Below are 22,214 nucleotides of genomic sequence, written 5' to 3'. Positions count from 1 at the left end.
TCTTCCACCCAACTCCCCTGCTGTTCAGGCTCTCCCATATTTAGGGGCTGTCCTAGCCATCATGCCAGGCCTCCTGCTTGGGGATTGTCCAGGTTCCCTCAAACATGCAAATCCAGGCTTCCTCCCCTTCTCTTCTAGAAAGTTTCTAGAAGGGTGGGAGGGCTCCAGAAGCCCTGACCTGTAGAGCCTCCCAGCGTGACCTGAGGTAACCTCACTGCCTCATTCCTGGGCTGTTTCATCCCAGGTTTCTAGCAAGACTCACAGACAAAACTCCTATTTAGCTAGAGGGCACTACAAGGATGTTTTACTTTATTGATTGGTACACATTTTCTAGGTCAGTGACTCAAAAAGTAATCAAGTCTGGATAAAAATCAAAAACTACATTTACGGAAGGAGGTCAGCATTGAAAGCCCTAGCTCGGTGGCCTCCTATAAAGAGAAATACAATATTCCCAATGGTTTTTAATTTATAATAAAACTTCAAAGTCAGTCAAAATATTTTATTTATTTGGATTTTTATTTTCTTTTACATATTGTTTTTACACATCAGTGTACACCATCTAACAGTTTAATAAAATCAAAATGTTTACAGCCCTTACAAATATAACATATTATAAAATATAGTTGCACAAGGCAGTAAAAAAATACTAGAAACTATACTATAAAATAGATTATTTTTTCCTAGGACCTTTGACAGAAATAAAGTTACCTGTGCAAAATCTTTTTTTGTCCTATGACACCAATCCAATCATCCTCATTGATAAAAAGATGTAATGCTCATTGTCGTTTGTACAGACCTAAATGTATGTCCCTGCTGCACTTACCATTTGCTGATCATAGTGCACTACAATACAACAGAGCTGCATGTAAAAGCTTGCATGAAATTCAGATACAATATTGTTTATGCAGGCTTTTGAAGAAAAGGTACACCTGCCATACTATCACAGAGTGCAAAAAAAAAAGGTCCATGTTAGAAACAGAACATTCTCCAGTCTCCTTTTATAATATGTTGCAATCAATATATGTAAAGCCAAGTGTTAGTAAGATGTTCATACCATGCTACTAAGCAACTAAAAACCTTTGGCGCAACTAAACTGCTAAAACAGTGCAAACAGTAACCTTTAGCAATGAACCAGATTTAAGTTAGTTCAAGTTACACAGATACAATTGAGCAATAGAGAAGTTATTGTAATTTGCGCTCTCATTTATTTAATTGACCTAATAGAGAAGTGGTCTCCAAACTGTGGCCCAGGTGCCGGATGCAGCCTTTTTATCCAGCCCTTGGGTCATTATTCCCCCCACTGTTAGCAACACTGGGGCATAGTTCCTGACAATGACACTGACAATGGGGCACTAGTTCCCTCACTGACACCATTGAAGGGACACTAATCCTACCATCGATACCAAAGATAGGGCACTATTCCTACCACTGACATCAATGGTGGGGCATTATTTTTCCCACTGACACCAATGATGGGACACTTTTCTTCCCACGGACACCAATGATGGGACACTATTCTTCCCACTGACACCAACGATGGAGCAGTATTCCTCCCACTGACACCAACGATGGGACACTATTCCTCATACTGATACCAACGATGAGACACTATTCCTCCCAATGATACCAACGATGGGGCGCTGTTCCTCCCACTGATACCAATAATGGGGTATTGTTTACTCCCACTGACGCCAGGACACACTTTTCTCCCACCAGCTACAGTCCGACCCCGTAGAGTTTGAAGGACAATAATACGACCCTTTGTTTAGAAAGTTAGGAGACCCCTGTAATAGAGTATCATTATATGTAAATGGATTTCATGGAAGCTTTTACCCAGTGCATATTCATTAAGTTTCTTGGTCCTAGTGAACATAATGTGCTTTTTTGTGCACGAAACATCTATTTTGCCTCAGAACTGGATTTTTCTTTTATGGTCAGGAATACAGAACAGATGAAAACATACACAAATACTATAGAAGCACAAAATACATGATAACAATCTGTTCATATAACATATCATCTTTTACCATCTTTCACCACCCGCTTCCCAAGTCTATTCTGACGCTTGTCTCCTATGTAAAAATCATCATTTTGTGGCTAGAAATTACATAGAACCCCAAAACATTATATATGTTTTTTAAGCAGAATAAAAGAATAAAATGGAGTGTTGCAATTTTTTTATGTCACATGGCAGTTTTCTTAAGTGCAAATTTTGGGGAAATAATACACTACCAAAAATCTGGGTAATATATTGTGTTTTTGTACACTAAAATTCGTTAAAGTATAGAAGATGATGTTACACCGAGTAAATAGATACCCAACATGCCACGCTTTAAAACTGCGTACACCTGTGGAACACGGCAAACTATGGTACCTAAAGATTTTTATAGGTGACGCTTAAATGAGTTTACAGGTTACCAGTTTGGAGTTATACAGGAGGTCTCGGTTAGAATAATTGCTCTCACTTGACGTTTGACACATGTGTGGTGCGATTTCCATATACGTATGTGTGGGACCAACATGTGCCTTCCCCTTTGTGCACAAACACGAGAGGATGGGGGCACTTTAAAAAAACAGTTTATATAATTTTATTTATTTTTTACACTGTCCCTTTTTTTAATCACTTTTATCGCTGTCACAAGAAATGTAAACAGCAGTGACAGGTCCTCTTTACTGAGACATCTGGGGTCTCCTCTGCCTTAAATAGCATCAGATCAAACCAAGATCGGTCTTATCAGATGCTTATACAAACTAGTAATCGCTTGGAAAGAAAAGACTGGAGAAGATCTGGTCTCTGAAAACCTCTATAGTAAGCTGGTGCAACTGCCTGCTTCAGTGCCAGGCTTCCTGATCGCATGGGAAAGCCGCAAGAATGGCTTTTACATACAAGGAAATCACGGCTGAAAAAAAAAAAAAATACAGGGATGATGCCTGTAGCTGTAGGCATCATCCCTGTAGAACCATTTCTATCAGAGACTGAACAGGTAGATTATATGGGAAGGAGGAGGTTAAGACAATTCTGTGAAAGTATATAATGTTCTAGATCTGTGGCAGCCATTTATTGGTGTGAGCCTCATACATTTGTCACCTATGGCTATGGCTTAGGAGGAACAGTTTGTCCACTAAGTCCGGGAGAAGATGGATTTGCATATTGTTGGGGTACACAATCAGGATTTGATGTAGACATTGGCTTCTGACCCAAAACCAATGCTAAAACGTTTAGAATGGATATTTGAGTGTACAACTTTTTATCTTCTGGAACTTTCCTCAGAAACTGAATTAGGTTTGTGGCAAAACCTACATCTCCATTAATGGTTTCCTAATTCAGAACCAACATATTTGTTTCTTCTGAAGTTCCATTTCTCCAAGAAGTGTTCTCAGGAAGAATCAGATCACTTTTTTTGCTTGCTGAATGTGAAAAAAGAGATGCTGCAGGGGATTCTGTTTCTATTTTATCTATGTCTTCACCTTCGGAGCTTTGCTCTTTTCTGCTCCCCTCTGAAGATGATTCACACAATTCACTATGTATATCATCATGCTGTTTACCTCTAGAGCTTTCCTCTTTCCTGGTGCTCTCTAAAGAGGATTTACACAATTCACCTTGCATTCGATTGTGGTCTACATTTATAGAGCTTTCCTTTTCATTGCTTTTTACTGACAATGAAGATGTTTTGGACCATTCATCTTCCATTTTAATATGGTCTTCATTTGTGGTGCATTGGCCTACTTTGTTGCTCGTTTGGAATGGTTCAGGTGATTCAAATTCCATCCCATCAGGATATTCATGTTTGGTGATTTCATCTTGGTCTTTTACAGCAGCATATTCTGAATCGCTTTCATTGTATGTCTCTTTTTTTATAGTCTTGAAATTCATCTTTGCCTGGTCGTCTGTGAAATAAATACACTATAATGTAAACTGTTGTTTTTATTAGATTTTGGATGCACAGTACAACCACTACAACCTTTGCCAACCACGGCTACGTACCTCAGTAATTCTGCCCTTTACAGTTTAGAAAAACTGTAATTTTCAGTAATTTTTTAATGTATGTATGCATGTGAGTTTTTGCATGTGTTTCTAGAAATATTTTTCTTTTAAATGGATAAATTATATTATTAACCACCTACCGACTGCTCACAGTAAATAATTGAATTTTTTTCTACTTGACTGTAAAATCAATTTCTTGGAGTACATCACAGGACAGAGCAGGCTAGATCATGACTATCTGGGTTATGCACCACCTATAGGTGAATGGACACTGGCTGCCCAATCAAACAGGAAGTCCTCCCCTATTTAACCCTTTCCATACAGGAAGTTCCTCAGTTTTGTAGCAAGCAATGAATTCCCCAAAAAAGGGGAGGGTCCTTTGTGTTCCATGATGTACTCCAAGAAATGGATTTTACAAGTAAGTAAGAAGAAAAAAAAAAAAAAATTTTATCATACAGAACGGGACACAGAGCAGGCTATAATCATTATCTGGGATGTTCCAAAGCAATGCACTTGAGGGGTGAGAGACACAGACAAAAAACCCTATCAATCCAAAGGAATCTACTCTTTCGCCCACAACATGCTGCGGCCAAAATCAGTATCCTCTGCAGCTCCCACATCCACCTGTTAATTCCTGAATGTACGTAGCCGATGACCACACTGCGGCCTTGCAGCCCTGAGCCACTGACGCTTGATGACGAATAGTCCTAGATGCTCCCACACTTCTAGTAGAGTGCACTCTTGCCCAATAAAAAAAAGGTGGAGCCTTCCTCTTTAAGCTAGAAGCTTGAGTGAAGGACTAACGGAACCACTGCAACTTTAGTTGCTTAGATGCAGCCTGACCTTTCCTGCGGCCTTCTAGCATAACAATCATGAGTCCAACTGACTGATCTCTGCAGATAACCTTAAATAAACTCTGATAGCCCAAGCCACATTCAAAGTGTGAAAAGCTTTCTCTCCTGATGACTGTGGAGTAGGAAAAAAGGAGAGTACAATAATGACCTGATTCAAAACTTGAAACCACTTTCAGCAAAGAGAAGATGGATGAGGCTATAACACCACCCTATCCTGGTGAAAGATCAAAAATGACTCCTAAAACAAAAGAGCTGCCAGCTCTGACACCCCTTCCACTGAAAAAAGTGCAACCAAAAAACCACCAGTCGATAAGACTAAATGGAGTATCACAAATTTGGTTCTGGCTGTTTTTCAGAACCAACTTTGGAACAAACTCAAATCCCAAGGACACCAGGATGACCTAACAGGCGGAACCATACGGTTCACTCTATAAACAAGGGTACAAATCTAAGAATGAAAAGCAATCGGCTTCTGGCAAAAAAACAGAGTCAATATCTGGCCTCAAAGCCAAATTCATCTCTACTCCTGTTTGGTGATAGAACAATACTCATGTACTTTCAGGGGTGCCACTTTCTGGTTTCAGACGAGGACACTTAAGACTTTCAAGTCCTTTAATAAATCCTCTGGTTTCCTGGCATTCTGCATAATAGAAATAACCAGCCAGAGATACCCCAATCTTTCAGCACCTGGGCTTCCATAGCCATATAACAAATGAGCGAATGTAAAGCAGGGTGGAAGGTTAGTCCCTGAGACAGAAGGTCTAGCCAGACTGGAAGCGCTTAAGGGCAATCCACTGCCAAGTTCACTTTGTCGGTGTCAGAAACTCTCCTGGGTCAGGCTGAGGCCACCAAGATAACTGGCGTTTTTGACTCCCAGAAACTGTGCAACAGACACAGAAGGAGATGAACGGGGAAAAAAAGATAAACCAGGAAGAACTGGTCCCAGGGTGTCAAGGGAGACAATCCTGTCCACCTTGTCATTGAATCTGGATGCCAGAATATCCATATCCCAAGTTCCCTCAATGCTGACAGATTGTAGTGAACACCTGTGAAAAGTGGGCAGTCTCCATGTGCTGCCCTTATTGACTTATTTATGCCACTGTCGGACTAATCTCTTACTTGAAGACCCCACAACTGGTCTGTCCAGTGATCCAGTGCAAACTGTACAGTCCGAACCTCCAGAATGTTGGTGTGCCAACGCTTTACTTGAGGAGACCAAGACCCCTGTACTGAAGGAGATCCAAAAAATGGCTCACCAGCCCTTTAGACTGGCATTGGTAACACCTACCTATCAGGCTACTAGAAGGAAAGGCTTCCTCCTCCACAGGGTCTGTGGAACCATCCACCAGTCTAATATCCATAACACGCAGGGAGCTAGGGACATACTGCAATCCTGACACTAAATCTTGCCATTCATAAGGACAGGATATTCCTTTGTAATGGCCTGGAGTGAAACAGAACATAGGTAATGGCCTTGAACACCATCTTTCCCAGCAGCCTCATGCATATTGAAGTGAACCTTAGTTTCCAGGATCTGATTTCTCATAGGCCTTGAAATGAAGCCGTGGCCAGTACCCTGGCCCTGTGTTTTCCCTCTAGGTACGAATGCCTGTGGGCACCGAAAAGACTGCTTGGATGATGAGGTACCAGCTACTGAAACAACCATTAATTTATAAGCTAGGCACTTGCCTTTTTTCTTTTAAATGGCAAAATAAGGGAACGCTCTTCCTGAAGATCTTTCAATGTACTGTATTTGTCCAATCTTCACCAAAAGGCGATCTTCAAGAAAAGAAAAGCTCGCCAACAACTTTTTACAGAGCAGCTCAGTAGACCAGCTTTTTAACCATAGAACCCTGTGCCTGTGAACTGACACCAGAGCCCAGCACAGAATCTGTTGGATAGGGTCTTTCAGGGCATCTAACTCGACTCACATGGTCTGAGGTATTTCTGAAAATTTGTGTGCAAAGAAACAGAGGGCACACAGGCCTAGTGCATTACCTTCTAAAAATGAGATTTATTGAAAAAAAAGTAGTATACTCACAAAAGAATAAAATCAAAGGCACATCACAGGCTCTGAGGAAGAGGTTCTGCCTCGAAACACATCATCCATTTGGAGGCCTACAGTCCCCCATCAGCCACCATCTAGGGAGATTGGACCATGCTGTCTTTTTTGTGATGTGTGATTTTTTTTTTTTATTTTATTCTTTTGTGAGTATACTACTTTTTATTCAATAAATCTCATTTTTAGAAGATAATGCACTAGGCCCGTACGCCCTCTGTTTCTTTGCACACAGCTTCTTTGGATTTCCCTGGTCCGTTGAGGGCAGCAAGGCTTGCATTCTCAAAAAGTACTCCATGTGGGGTTACTGACATTGTGGAGCTCATCGTCCAGCACAGGAGTTTCAGCATTCATTTGCTCTTGCTCATGCTTTTTTTTATCACATTTGTGAAAATTCCCCACTAGCTTCTTCCACATGCCACAGGTTCTTTTTTTATCAACTGCTTAACACACCCTTCCAGGCATTTGCAATGCCAATACCTGCCTGACAATGATGCAGCCAAGTCATCCTTAGTGACATACACTGAGGCCGATGTAGCTACAATGCCATAGACACAGTGGTTCTAATACACCTGACACTTCTGGTCTATTGGGAGATGAAAACACAGCGGGACAACAACTAGAGTCCACTCGATCTGATGGCGATGCACTTGTGCCCCCCACTCCGCGTTCTGGAAGATATTCTTTTACTCAGTCATGTAGGCATACAATTGTTTAGTTATGCAATTATGCCGGAATGTAGTTATACAAGTATGCAATTATACAGTTATGCAGGTACATAATTATATAGGTATGCAGTTATGAAAATATGCAATTATACATGTATGCAATTGTGCAGGTGCACAGGTATGCAATCATGCAAGTATGTAATAATGCAGGTATGCAATTAAGAAAAGTTAGCATTTATGTAGGTATGTAAAAATATGCAATAATGCAGGTATGTAACTATATAGGCATGCAATCATGCAGCAATGCAGGTATGCAGTTACGCAATTATGCAGGTATGCAGTTATGAAATTATTCGGGTATGCAATCATGCAAGTCTGCAATTATGTAGGTATACAGTTATGCAATCATACAGTTGTGCAGCCATGCAGTTATGCAGGTCTGCAAGCAATGCACTTAGCACACTCACATGCAGCAAAGCACCGCGAGTGCAGCTCCATACGGGGTCCCTCAAAGGGTCTGGTTGCCAGTAACCCCCACAACAAGGTGCTCAAGTGCCCCAGGACAATAGCCCACTTTTTTCTTCCTGCAGCAGCCTGCAGCTTTCCAGAGGCTCCTTCCAACCTGCACCTGCCTTGTACATAAGCAATATGGCCAATGCCACTTATAGCCACAACTTCACATGCAACATACACACCCACAGAGGTGGCGTGTGCCCCGCGCTTGTCAGCCAGCCTAGCATACAGGAGAACCAGATAGATGACCAAATTATAGTGCCTTTCCAGCTACAGCAGCTATGTACATGCTTAGGAAAAGACACAGAATGGATGCCCCACAGGCCCTTTAGTATCAATACACACACACTGTCCCCTAGTGGAAAATGGATGCACTGCAGGAAAAATGCCTGCCTGGTATTTTTTTTACCAAAGACATGTAGCAGAATACATTTTGGCCTCAATTTATGAAGAAATTAGATTTTTTTGATCAAGTACCACCAAAAGAAAGCTCTAATTGTGTGAATAAAAAATTCTAAAAAGTTAATCAGCGCAGTTGCCAGTTGATGTAGAACAGTATTGAAGAGCAAAAAATGGTCTGGTCGTGAAGGGGCTAAAACTTTCCAGGGGTCAAGGCGTTATCATATGTTATTCTCAAGTATAAAAGGCTATGTTATATAAGCCTATTAATTAGTACAATGCACACCAGTATATTTGCTAATTATTGTTTATTTTTATCCTAAACTAGCTTTCTAATTAAAAAAAAGCCTCTATTCCGACCCCTGTCTTTTCCAGTCTGAGCACTGCTGTGCAGAAATCAATTGATTGTGCAGGGGAGAAAACCTGTAGCTAGTCATTTTGGCTCTCCTTATTTCAGGAGGAACAATCTCTGGAATTCATAAAGACTTGTGCAGACAGATTTTGCAAAAGTTCCTCTCATGCATTCTAAAAGTGGTAAATAATGAGCCAAATTCATGTACCGGTCTAGAGCTTGTGCTTGAATTTTGCTGCACTACTTTGTTCAGGGTTACTTCTAGATTGCTGGGTGAACAGAGACTGTGCTGCAGAGAAGGCTTGTAAATAGTTCCAGAAAGTTATCCTCAGTTCATCAGTGCCCTTGGGCATCGTGTACACCCCAAACCCTATCTCAGTTCAAATCCCTTGAATAAAAATAACAAAACCAAAGCTCAAGGACTGATTTCTGATTCTGGATTCAAGCTTTTGTAAAGATGTGTGATGCCTGGCTTTGCAGGACTATAGGGGGACCCAGATCTTCTAGCGACTCCTAAGGGGGTAGTGCTACAGTTATATATACAGAATACATTTCTACAGAATATACTGTATAAAAATATATACTATATGCATTTTTACATTCTGTTCCATTCATTAAATCAGTAAAACATTAACTTGTTTGGAGAAAGGCTAAATTAAGTAATGGGTCAACAGGAGTTATTCAGACCCAAAAAAGGCTAAGTAGTTCATTTGTACTCTGTGCACAAAGAAAAAAAATGACCATTGTAGTGGACTCCCCCGCACTGCAAGGATTAAGTGCTTTTTAAGTCTAGGGGTTACAAGAAGAGGCTGCATTACTTGGACTGTGGATGTCCCTCTGCATCACCATGTACAATGCAGGGCTGTTAACTTTGCATTGTTCGAGGTGGGGCAAGCATGCGACCAGCTCCAAGATCAGCATAGAGAGGCGTTGTGGGGGACAGGTCACACTGCTGGAACGAGGAAAAAGGTAAGTAATACAGCCTCTTTTACAATCCCATGGACTTAATGAGCATTTAACTCTTGCAGTGTGGGAGGGCCCCACTGCAAATGTATTTTTGTTGTGCCCAGAGATAGGCTTTAATGTTTTCACAGTCAGTGAGCTGGGAAGTGAGGAATAGCTTCATAAAAGGCTGAAAAATAAGCTCATCAGTTGAGGTTTCTCCTTTTTCTGTCCTGTCGCAGGGTGAGGGTGAGGTGGAGACCTAAAAGGTGAAACTGCAGAAGACAAAGTACAGGTTCAACAACTTCCAGACAGGCTTGTGCTGTGTGGCAGAATTGTGTAAATTGCAGAACTGGATGGGGGAAAATACAAATCCTTTGACAGGTTAAACAGCTCCTTTAGTTCCATATACAATTGCAAGAAAAAGTATGTGAACCCCTTGGGATTACGTGGAGTTTTGCATGAATTGGGCATAAAATGTGCTCTGAACATCATCTAAGTCACAAAAATAGAAGAACACAGTCTGCTGAACATAATACTACACAAACATTAGATGTTGCCATGGTTTAATTGCACATAACATGTAAACATTCACAGTGCAGGGAGGAAAAAGTATGTGAACCTTTGGACTTAATAACTGGTTGACCCTCCTTTGGCAGCAATAACCTCAACCAAACGTTTCCTGTAGTTGCAGATCAGACCTGCACAACGATCTGGAGTCATTTTGGACCACTCCTCTTCACAAAACTGTTTTAGTGTAGCAATATTCTTGGGATGTCTGGTGTGAATCGCTCTCTTAAGGTCATGCCACAGCATTTCAATCGGTTTGAGGTCAGGACTCTGACTGGGCCACTCCAGAAGGCATATTCTGTGCTGTTGCAGCCATTGTTTTGTTGAATTACTTGTATGCTTTGGGTCATTGTCCTGTTGCATCACCCATCCTCTGCGGAGCTTCAGTTGGCGGACAGATGGTCGTACGTTTTCCTGCAAAATGTCTTGATAAACTCTGGAATTCATTTTCCCATCAATAACAATCTGTCCAGGCCCTGAGGCAGCAAAGCAGCCCTAAACCATGATGCTCCCTCCGCCATGTTTTACAGTGGGGATGAGGTTTTGATGTTGGTGTGCTGTGAATTTTTTTCTCCACACAGTGTTGTGTGTTCTTCCCAAACAACTCAATCTTGGTTTCATCTGTCCACAGTATAGTTTGCCAGTAGTGCTGTGGAACATCCAGGTGCTCTTTTGCAAACTTCAAACATGCTGCAATATTCTTTTTGGACAGCAATGGCTTCCTCCGTGGTGTCCTCCCATGTACTCCATTCTTGTTTAATGTTTTCCTTATTGTAGATGTGTCAACAAAAATGTTAGCATGTGCCAGAGATCTCTGTAGGTCTTTAGCTGACACTCTGGGATTCTTCTTTACCTCATGCAGCATTCTGCGCTGTGCTCTTGCAGTCATTTTTACAGGACGACCACACCTAGGGAGAGTAGCTACAGTGCTAAACTTTCTCCATTTGTAGACAGTCTGTCTTACTGTGGACACATGAACATCAAGGCTTTTGGAGATACTTTTGTAACCCTTTCCAGCTTCATGCAAGTCAACAATTCTTGATCGTAGGTCTTCTGAGAGCTCTTTTCTGCAAGGCATGGTTCACATCAGACAGTGCTTCTTGAAACCAGTAAACCCAAAACAGGTGTGTGTTTTTTAAGGGCAGGACAGCTGTCAGCAACACATCCAATATCATCACACTGATTGGAGTCAAGGTTGGCTCACTCCTGGCTCCAATTAGCTCTGAGAGACGTCATTAAGCTAGGGCCTCACATACTTTTTCCTCCTTGCACTGTGAATGTTTACATGTTATGTGCAATTAAACCATGGCAACATCTAATGTTTGTGTAGTATTATGTTCAGCAGACCGTGTTCTTCTATTGTTGTGACTTAGATGACGTTCAGAGCACATTTTATGCCCAATTCATGCAAAACTCCACGTAATCCCAAGGGGTTCACATACTTTTTCTTGCAACTGTATATTTGGACACAGACACAATTTTAAATTTTTTCAGGTATTGACCAAAACATATTCAAGCTATAGTTATATAATGGGTATGGGCTGAAAGTGCACACTCTCAGGTTTAATTTGAGGGTATTTAATTTAGGAATTATAGCTCTTAAGAGTAGCCATCCCCCCTTTTTCATGGGACCAAAAATAATTGGACAATTGAATCAAAAGCTGTTTCATGACCAGGTGTGGGCTACTCCATTATTTCTTCATCAATTAGGCAGGTAATAGGCCTGGAGTTGATTCTAAGTGTGGCATTTTCAATCTATTGCTGTGAACCTACATCATGCGTTCAAAGCAGCTGTCCATGCAAGTGAAACAGGCCATTGTAAGGCTTAAAAAAAGAAAAAAATCCATCAGAGAGATAGCAACATTAAAAGTGGCCAAATCAACAGTGTGGTACATTCTGAGGAAAGAAGAATGCACTGGGAAGCTCAGCAACATAAAAAGGAATGGATGTCCATGGAAGACAACAGTGGTGGATGATTGCAGGATCCTCTCTATGGTAAAGAAAAACCCAGTCACAACATCCAGACAAGTGAAGGATACTCTCCAGGAGGTGGGCGTATCTATGTCAAAGTCTACAATCAAGAGAAGACTTCATGAGAGCAAATACAAAGGATTCACCACAAGGTGCAAACCATTCATAAGCCTGAAGAATAGAAAAGCCAGATTAAACTTTGCCAAAAAACTAAAAAGCCAGACCAGTTCTGGAAATGCATTCTTTGGACGGATGAAACTAAGATTAACCTCCCTGGAGGTATTCCCGGGTGTAGCTGGGGGTAAAGTTTCAGCACCAAAAGCGGTAACCCCGAGCTACACTCGGGAATACCTTGCAGCGCTGCTCCGGGATCTCTTCTGCACTTACCTTGTCCTTTGCTCCCGCGATGTCCCCCCTGCAGCGTCCCCGGCAATGTCCTCCGGGTACCGTTCCCTGCGACGTCAGGACGTACGGGGACGGAATGGCGGGAAATTTAAAAATGTGAAAAAGTGACATTCACTAAATACACTAAAATCACATAGTAAAACATTACTGTATCAAACCATTTCACATACATTTTGTCCCGAGTGCTTTGTCCTGTGCCCTGCCTGCATTTTTACCGTTCTTTCTGCCTTGAAACTGAGAAATGTTCATGGTATCCAAAAAGCGTCCCTTTAGGTCAAAAGCGGTTTTAGACCAGCTAGAGAACAGGGATAGTAAATTAGAACTACTTGAAGAATTGAGTGATGATTCATGGGGAAATTAGTCAGACACTGAAAATGATTTTGCAACTTTGCTCAGTGATATGCGAACTTGACGCTATATTTCAAATTTCAGTGTTTTTTGTTTGATTATATTATTGAATTAAATTTATTAGCATTATATTATTATTTTTTATGATTATTTATTAAATTATAATTTATGATTTTGTGTTTCAAATTTTATAATACCCGGGATGTTTACTAGACTCTTGTTCGGACAGATTTCAGTGAGTTATTCCTAAAAATTACAGGCCTACAATAAAAAAAATACATATTTCCATGCAAAAAAAAGTACCGCTTTGAGCACAGAAATACTGACATAATCAGACCGATAGGGAGGCTAATCTGTACCAGAATGACGGGAAGAAAAATGTGTGGAGAAGTCTTGGAACAGCTCATGATCCAAAGCACACAATGTCATCTGTAAAACATGGTGGAGGTAGTGTGATGGCATGGGCATGCATGGCCTCCAGTGGCACTGGGTCATTGGTGTTTATTAATGATGCGACAGAAGACAGAAGCAGCCTGATGAATTCTGCAGTGTTTAGAGATATACTGTCAGCCCAGATTCAGCCAAATGCAGCAAAGTTGATTGGACGGCTCTTCACAGTACAGATGGACAATGATACAAGACACAGTGCAAAAGCAACCCAGGAGCTTTTGAAGGAAAAGAAGTGGAATATTCTGCAATGGCCGAGTCAATCACCTGATCTCAACCCAATTGAGCATGCATTTCACTTGCTGAAGGCAAAACTAAAGGCAGAAAGACCCACAAACAAACAACAATTGAAGACAGCTGCAGTTAGAGCCTGGCAAAGCATCAGAAAGGAGGAAACCCAGTCTGTGGTAATGTCCTTGGGTTCCAGACTTCAGGCAGTCATTGCCAGTAAAGGATTCTCAACAAAATATTAAAAATGAACATTTTATTTACGATTATATTCATTTGTCCAATTACTTTTGGTCCCTTGAAAAAGGGGGGATGGCTACTCTTAAGAGCTGTAATTCCTAAACCCTTCCTCCAATTTGGATGGATGTACATACCCTCAAATTAAACCTGAGAGTGTGCAATTTCAGCCCATATCCATTATATAACTATAGTTTGAATATGTTTTGGTATATACCAGAAAAAAACAAATTGTGCCTGTGTCCAAATATATATGGACCTAACGGTAAATCCTGTATAATAATAATAATTATTGAGTTCTTGATGAAGGAAGGTGCAGACTGTCTGACATCCACAGAAGGCCTTCTGTGGATGTTGGGCAACTTGCCCCCTTACTTCCTCAAGAACTCAATGATGGCATGTTGCTTGGAATCCATTATTTACCTGCAAATAAAGAAGGTTTACCACAGAGGAAGTAATCAACCAACATGTGAAATTTGAATGACCTATGTGAGTGAACGTTTGCATTACTTTTGTTACACTTTTGTTACACTTGCCCCACAAGTAATAAAAATGTTCACTGTAGCTCTCCAACACCCTTGTACTGGGATATAGTGTATGTGCAGGTAAATTTTCACAATTCCTTCAGCATTGTACATTTCAGCAGTGGTTATAGATAATTGTTTTGATACAGACACAACCTATTTTGATAATTGTAAGTACTTCACTGTAGAGAAGAACAGAAAGGGAGAAAAAGTTGAGGGAATGATTGGAAGAGATGAATAAGTATAGATGATGGAGGGGAGGATTGGTATCCATAAGGCCTCATAGGTTCACTGATATATTGTATCCATGGGTCCCACGTTTTCTCAAATTTGATTTAGGTGTTATAGTGATAAAGTGATACTAAACCCAAAACCTTTTTACCTTAATGCATTTCTATTTGTCTATTTGAGGGGAGAAGAGATCAGTACTGTGCATGGCTGCATCTCTTCTCCCCTTTCTTCCTCTTCACACAAGGACTGGAACAGCAGCAGGAGCCATTGGCTCTTGCTGCTGTCAATCAAATGTAGTGAAGAGGAAGTGGGGAGGCTGGGCTAAGTCCTGTTGTGTGTGTAGCACTACCCCTTCAGGAGTCGCTAGAAGATTTGGGTTCCCTATAGTGCTGCACAGCGAAGCATCACACATCTTCACAAAGGCTTGCATCAAGAGTCAGAAATTAGTCCTTGAGCTTTGGTTTTGTTGTTTTATTCAGGGGATTTGAGCTGGGATAGGGGTAGGGGTGTACAGGATGTCCAAGGGCACTGATGAACTGAGGAAAACTTCTTGGAACTATTAACAAGCCTTCACTGCAACACAGTCTTTGTTTGGAGAGCTTGCCAGCGTCTCCTTAAAGTACCACCCCAGACCCTGGATGAACTTCTCCTCCTTCACCCAGCAATCTGGAGGCATCCTTGAACAGGGGATTTGGTTCCTGTCACTTTAGGAGATAAACAGTCACTGATAGGTGGCTAATCTGGTTTCCCACCAGAGTGTTCCTTCCCTTATCCACTCAGGGGTACAGGTGTACTCACTCAGATCCTCTCCTGTACCGCTGGTGGGTTGGTGGCTGCTACCAGGCCTATCAGCTGAACCGCTCCTTCCCTGCCATACAAGTGGTCCTATGTCAGGGGTCGGTGAGCTCTGAGCTTTCCTCCTTTCCAGCTCCAGGCCTGCAGGTAGGCCCCATCCCACTGGGCCTCCTCACAGCCTCCTGCCTTCAGCCTCACATTTTCCTCACTATGTTCCACCTGAACTCTCCTGCAACTGAGCAGGCTGGCCTGCAGAGTCTCTCAGCTCCAGACTATAATGTGACCTTCTGGCTATTACACCCAGACTGCTACTCAGCCCTCCCCTCTATCAATTGAACACTAGCTCCCCCTAGCTAAACTAGGAGGGTGCTACATGTGTTTTTATTTAGCACGGCTCCGTAGAGACATAGGTCAGGAGCAAGAACACAGCGTGTGCCCCTATGGGGACACAGAAGGAAAAGGAGCAAAGATTGCCAGCTGGGGACCCGAGAAGAGGTGGATCTGGGCCACTCTGTGCAAAACCACTGCACAGATCAGATGAGTATAACATGTTTGTTATTTTAATTTTAAAAAAATGTCAGACTTTAGTAATACTTTAAGTATACTGTACATGTGAGTTTATCATCATAATCCAATTTCATTTGTGTTTGACATAGTCAATAGATACAACAGACTGTTTCCAACTCCTTATGATCTTGATTCTAGAAGCTAGGATTACATATGGCACTAATCTTTTCAGGAGTTTAGGAAATTCACTGTCCATCTTTTTGAAACAGTACTTCTTCTGGTGACCTAGAGATATTCACCCCTGTGACAGAACAAACATCAGGGGTGGATCTTAGGAAGACAAGTGAACTCAAAACTTTTGATGCACCAACAATGGAGAAAGACAAAACATGAGCTCCCCCTAATGACAGCAATTTCAAGCAAATCTTGTAGGAAAAATTTTGCTGACCTGCTGATCCATTAGAGATTGTTTCATCAACTATTTATGCTTTAATACAGGAAAAAAGCAGAGTCAGGTGGCCATATGACCAAAAATTGATTCAGGTAGAATCCACATCTCAGAATAAAGTAGGTGTAAAAGAATTGTACAGGTAAAGCTACCCATGGGTTGTAGTGGTTCTAGAGTCTGTTTTTTTATTAAAATAACAAACATGTTATACTTACCTGCTCTGTGCAATTGTAATGCACAGAGTGGCCCCGAGCCTCTTCTTCTGGCTCCCCCTGGCACTCAGCTCCTCCTCTTTTGTGTCTGCCAACATTGCAAGTCACGTGCTATGGGGGTAGATGCGTGGGCTTAATCCCAAGCCAGACTATGTGTCTATTGACACAGACAGTGTGGCTTGGACTCCCTCCCTAATCACAGGATTTGATTGACAGCAGCAGGAGCCACTGACTCCAGGGAAGGAAGAGAGAAGACTGAATCCAGGAGTCAGGTAAGTGTTTATAGGGAAGGTCCTAAAAGGTTTTTTTTAGCTTTAGAACCACTTTAATGTATGTAACTGAAAACTGGGCTTTTAGGCAATTGCTATCAAAAAATATACTGAACATGTTTTTCTTCTATTGGAGGCAAAATAATTGCTATTTGTTATTGGTAATACCGCTGTTTTTCTTTTATATCTTTTTTTGTTTTTTAACGTAAGGCTTATTACATCTATTGGCATCTAACGTACAGGAGTCCTATGATCAAGAAAATGAAAGTCCAGAAAAAGTGAATTTTGTACAGAAAAATAAACCATACCTGAGCTTTCTAGGTTTCCATCCACATTACTCAAATAATTCAGAGTCTGTTACAAAGAGAGTAAGATTAGTACACCTGATAAGTTGGTGTAGATTAGTCTTGAGATAAATGACAATACAGAAAAACAATTGTCTTACTTGCTGGGAAACGATACTGTGTTCTGGAGATTTTTCAGAGGCCAGGTCATCTGTATATGTAAAATAACAATAGTTATTACTATTATACAGTATTTATATAGCGCTAAAAGGTTTGCTCAGCGCTGTACATTATAGTGGGGGACAGTACATGAGACAATACAGTAACAAAACAATACACAAGGGGTTCGAGGGCCCTGCTCTTTCGAGCTTACAATCTAGGAGGGAGGGGATAGTGGTACAGGAGGAAGTGGCTGTGGGGGATGGAGAGGTGGGAGGAGTGGAGGAGATTGGCTGTTAGGTGAGGGCAGGGTAGGCTTCCCTGAAGAGATGGGATTTCAGGGTGAGGAGGGTAGGTGACAGTCTGATGGATTGGGGTAGTGAGTTCCAGAGGATGGGGGAAGTCCTGGAGAAGTCCTGAAGTCGGGCGTGGGAGGTGGAGACCAGGGAGCTAGAAAGTAAAAGGTCTTGTGAGGAGCGAAGATTACGGGTAGGGTGGTAATTACAATAGTTGAATTATTCTGGTAACAGATTGTGGAAGGAGAGAACACAATGACATTCAGTGAGCTCCTTCCTACTATTTTGTAAGGCTAAATACAAAGTACAGTGCCCTTAGCAACCAATCCAAATTAATCTTTCATATATCTGAATATAACACTAGGGACTACTGCACTTGCAGTATCTCATCTTTGCTTCTTCTGAAACATTTCTAAAGCCCAATTAAACTTCTAGTTTAAATCAATTAAATACATACTAAGTGAAACAAAATAAACAGTGTCCAGAGTCTTACAGTTTTCATTCTTTAAAAAAGCAGCCCCAGCCTGAGTAGAAAATCTTGTCCCCGGTCAGCATGCTGCAGATTGGGACCCTTGCTTTTTGTTTGGAAGCAGTGGTCTCTATGTCGAAGTCTAACATGTCCCTTGCTGAGTCAGAGCCAGATCTCAACAATCAGCAGAGAAAATTAGCTTTGCTGATCAGCTGATTTGCTGCACAGCTATAGAGCTGACTGAGTGGGCTCACTGGAGCTTTGGCCATACCTCTCTTTAAAATCATATGCCCCTTTAAAATAAACTTTTTTCAACCAATGTGACTATTTATACTGATTAGTAGAGTAGTTATCAATACACGGTTATAAATCCTGTTCTTAAGGTCTGTTAAGACATGCTATTGTTTGTGAGGCATGATTAGTTATGTTGCACTGTTTGAAAATTTTCATGGGTTAAAGAAAAGTGTATATTTTTGGGACCTGGAAAAATCAAAACTCTGAACGCCTGGATGTCAGGAAGAAGGAAGGGTGGCTGGGTATGGTCCAGATAGTCTTAGTCCTCCATCCTCCCATAACGCCAAAAGGTGATGGTGGTATGGAAACAAATGCCAAAAGCCCAGCAAGTAAATTGGTAGAGGCAACACTTCAACTATTTTAACCAATTTAGGACCATTTTTTCATACTGTCTCAGCTAACTGTTCGATTCAACCATCTTTTCCAGAAGGTGTAAACTACAAGGATGTGCATTAGCTTTTAGCAAGTATCTGACAGTGTGGTTCAGGGCCATCTTTAATATTGATTGGACCCTGGGCAAACATTTACTTCACCGCTACCCCCCCCCCCCATGAAATTTTGCTTTCCACCTACTCCGACACATCCAATAAATAGCAGCTACAGCTAACCTCAAAATCAATTTACTGACGCAGATCAGGCAGCAATTGCAGTTGATTGCCGAAGGTTACAGCATATCATTACCGCCCACTGATTGGTTGCTAGAAGTCACAGCACACAATACAGCTCATTGATTAGTTGCTAGAGATTACAGCACATGATTTCTGCTTGCTGGTTGGTTGCGAGAGGTTACTGCACATCATTACTGCTCACTGGTTGCTAGAGGATTCTGCACATCCTTACTGCTCACTGACTGGCTGCTAGAGGTTACTGCACATCATTACTGGTCACTGGTTGGTTACTAGAGGTTTCTGCACATTATTACCACTTATTGTTTGATTGTTAGAGGTTACTGCACATCATTACTGCTCACCCATTGGTTGCTACATGTTACTGCATATCCTTAACACTCACTGATTGATTGCAAGAGGTTACAGAAATTAATTACGTCTCACTGATTGGTTGCTGAAGGTTACAGCACATCATCTTACTTCCTGCACACCATGGACTGAGAAGGTTAGGGGGCCCACCAATAGACAGAAAACTCCTAGGACTCCTGTGATCAATGGCATTGCTGGGCGGGAGGGTGTGATCAGTGACAGTGATGGGGGAACGGTTGATGGGATCAGTGGCAGTGGTAGGGTTGTGGTATCAGTGCAGTGGTGGGGAGGATGGGATAAGTGGCAGTGCTGAGGGGATGGGATGAGTGACAGTGCTGATGGGGGATGGCAGTGCTTGGGGTGGATGGGATCAATGGCAGTGCTGGATGGGGATGGAAGGTGACATTTCCACACCGACCACCAATGTTAGGGAGGATTAAAACTGATGACCAATGTAAGGGGGATTTACACTGACTACCAGTGTAAGGGCAATTCTGCACTGACCACCAATGTAAAGGGAAATTTACGCTGGCCACCAATGTAATGGCGGATTTTACACCAACAACCAATACATTTCTACACTGGACACCAATGTAAGGGAAAATTTGCACAGACCACCAGCAGAGGTATTGGTGGCTGGAACCACTGGGAGGCACAATACACATATGAATGCCACACTGTCATCGCTATTTACATATGAATGCCGGTTATTTACATGTGAATGCTGACACAGTCTGCACACTTGTGTCATCTGCACATGGCAATAGGACAGAGCTGAGCAGCACAAGTGACAGCACTTCACACTGAGGTATTGGACACAGTTTGTGACAAAGACATCCAGGGACAAAGGGAAAATAAACAAGTATATTTGGCAAGTATGGGACAGCTGCCTTGGGCCCCACAACAATGACTGGGCCCAGGGCAGCTGCCCCTTTTGTGCCTCCTTAAAGACGGCCCTGGTGTGGCTAGTTGGCTTTATCACCTTTGCAGTTCCACCTTTGCAGAAACAAACATTACTGCACTATCATCTGCATCTGGGCAAGAGGAGGGAGCGCTAGGAGCACCAGGTGGCACAAAAGAGTTCAAAACCTAATGAAACATCTCACAGTGTCTGGGGGTGGTAAGAGTCTCATTAAATCTATTGATGACTGGTGGTCTGGATGAGAGCACCATATCAGTGGAACAAGGGGAACAATGAAGCAACGATGGAATGGGATGAAGGAGGATTATTTTCCTCCCTGCGTTTGCTCTTGGCGCCCATTACTCATAGTACTGGTCATAACAATTGCCTCTACTTCTGTTATAGGCCTGTCCCATGCACTCCATCACTGAAACCATAATTTAATGTAATTTGAAATTCATTGGGGTAAATCCTATCTGGTGATACATATTCCAGATTCAATTTAAGGTGAAGAAAACTTTGAGAAATTTATTTCACTTTTCTTTACCTACCCTTTTTGCTTTGTAATTTGCTTGGTGATGTCATCGCAGATTTTCCAGGGCTTGAAAGCTATATAAAATAAAGACTCACACTAAAACTGCAACACTTGCACTTGATATACCATATTTTCATGATGATTTTGAATAGCTATTTGCTCAATTACCGCTTATTCCATTATATTTGTTCAAATTATTAGAAGTGATGCATTTATGAATAATATTAAACTTACAAATCAGAGTGTATGCACTCAATGTTTACTATCTGATATTGAGCTGCACCAGAGCTAAATAGGCATGTCATTTTCTAAGAAAGGCTTAATTTGGTGTGACAGGTCCAAGGCACTATAGTTTTGAATTAAGCTCCAGCCATGCTGGTGGTGTCCCTGTTTGGGAGATTTTTCCTCACTTCGTGTCAGAAAAGGAAATTAATTTTTTTTTTTTTAAGTAGAGTGGAAATGGCTTGGAACTTCTGAAAATATTTTATTGCTGCCTTAACTGTCCTCTCCTACCCTGGTGGCATCTGTTCCCCCTTTTTTTTATGTGTCTATGAGACACACTTGTAGGCTGGTGTTGGTGAGTGTTCAAACAATAGCAATAGCACAACCTCCTGCGCTTACTGTAGGTGCAGTGTTTGGCTAGTGGGCATGTCACCAAAGGTCTTGCTTTCCTCTCAGGACTGTGGGTGGTAAGTGTTCCTCATGACTGTTCTTGGGCCCAGGGCGACCTCACCAATGCTTGGAACCAGGCAGGAACTGTGGTCATGTGCACAGCCTAACATAAAGGCAGTCTCCCAACTTAGAGATGAGCTGCCACTGTATGTAGTAATGAAGCTAAGTTTCTATATTAGGTGTTGTCCCATAGCTCTACACACAGTGACTTGCTTATGTTCCATTTGGAGTAGCGGGCTGAACCGCGCTACCTCCACTATCCAGCCTACATTTGTTACCTCACCCTCAGTAACAGAATGAGACCCCATCAGACACATAGCGCAGATCTCATGCATGTCCTATGTTAACTGTTTCCCTTCCATACCGGACAGTCAGGCTGAGGACTTCTGTGTTGCTGGTCTGCTCCCAGTTGCTATAGCAGATGGACTGTTAGGGAGGAAGACAAAGCAGAGACTAGTTGAGGCGTGGTACCTTGGTAAGGTGGGGTGCTCTCTGGTGCCGGAGCACACACCATCTTACCAAGGTACCACACCTCAACTGGTTGCCTTGTATCATGAATGTATACTTAGTTACCCTTAGCAATGGTCTTGTTCTTCCTTGGCATGCTTGCTTGACACTGGAGCATGATGTACTTCATACCCTTCTAGGGCTTTACCAGACCAC

General features: G+C 41.9%; 1 protein-coding gene and 1 long non-coding RNA gene across 2 annotated transcripts in view; both read right to left on the bottom strand.

The window, feature by feature from the left end:
• Positions 1–497: 497 nt before the first annotated feature.
• The window catches only part of LOC149444318 (uncharacterized), a 104,686-nt gene continuing 82,969 nt past the window's right edge, over positions 498–22,214 (bottom strand). The window contains 3 exon segments of the mRNA XM_089654673.1: positions 498–3,888; positions 4,829–4,951; positions 6,128–6,283. Of these exon segments, the coding sequence (XP_089510799.1) occupies positions 3,095–3,888; positions 4,829–4,951; positions 6,128–6,283 (1,073 nt within the window). The 3' untranslated portion in view covers positions 498–3,094.
• Positions 17,273–20,984, bottom strand: LOC149444319 (uncharacterized). The gene is made up of 3 exons (XR_016306532.1): positions 20,896–20,984; positions 17,410–17,459; positions 17,273–17,318 (listed from the first exon to the last, which is right to left on the bottom strand). It is a non-coding gene; the product is annotated as an uncharacterized LOC149444319 (long non-coding RNA).

Source organism: Staurois parvus, unplaced genomic scaffold (genome assembly GCF_062004578.1).
Source record: "Staurois parvus isolate SC_StPar_1 unplaced genomic scaffold, SC_StPar_1.0 ptg000789l, whole genome shotgun sequence".
NCBI classification, from domain to species: domain Eukaryota; kingdom Metazoa; phylum Chordata; class Amphibia; order Anura; family Ranidae; genus Staurois; species Staurois parvus.
This window is presented reverse-complemented; position numbering and strand designations above follow the sequence as displayed.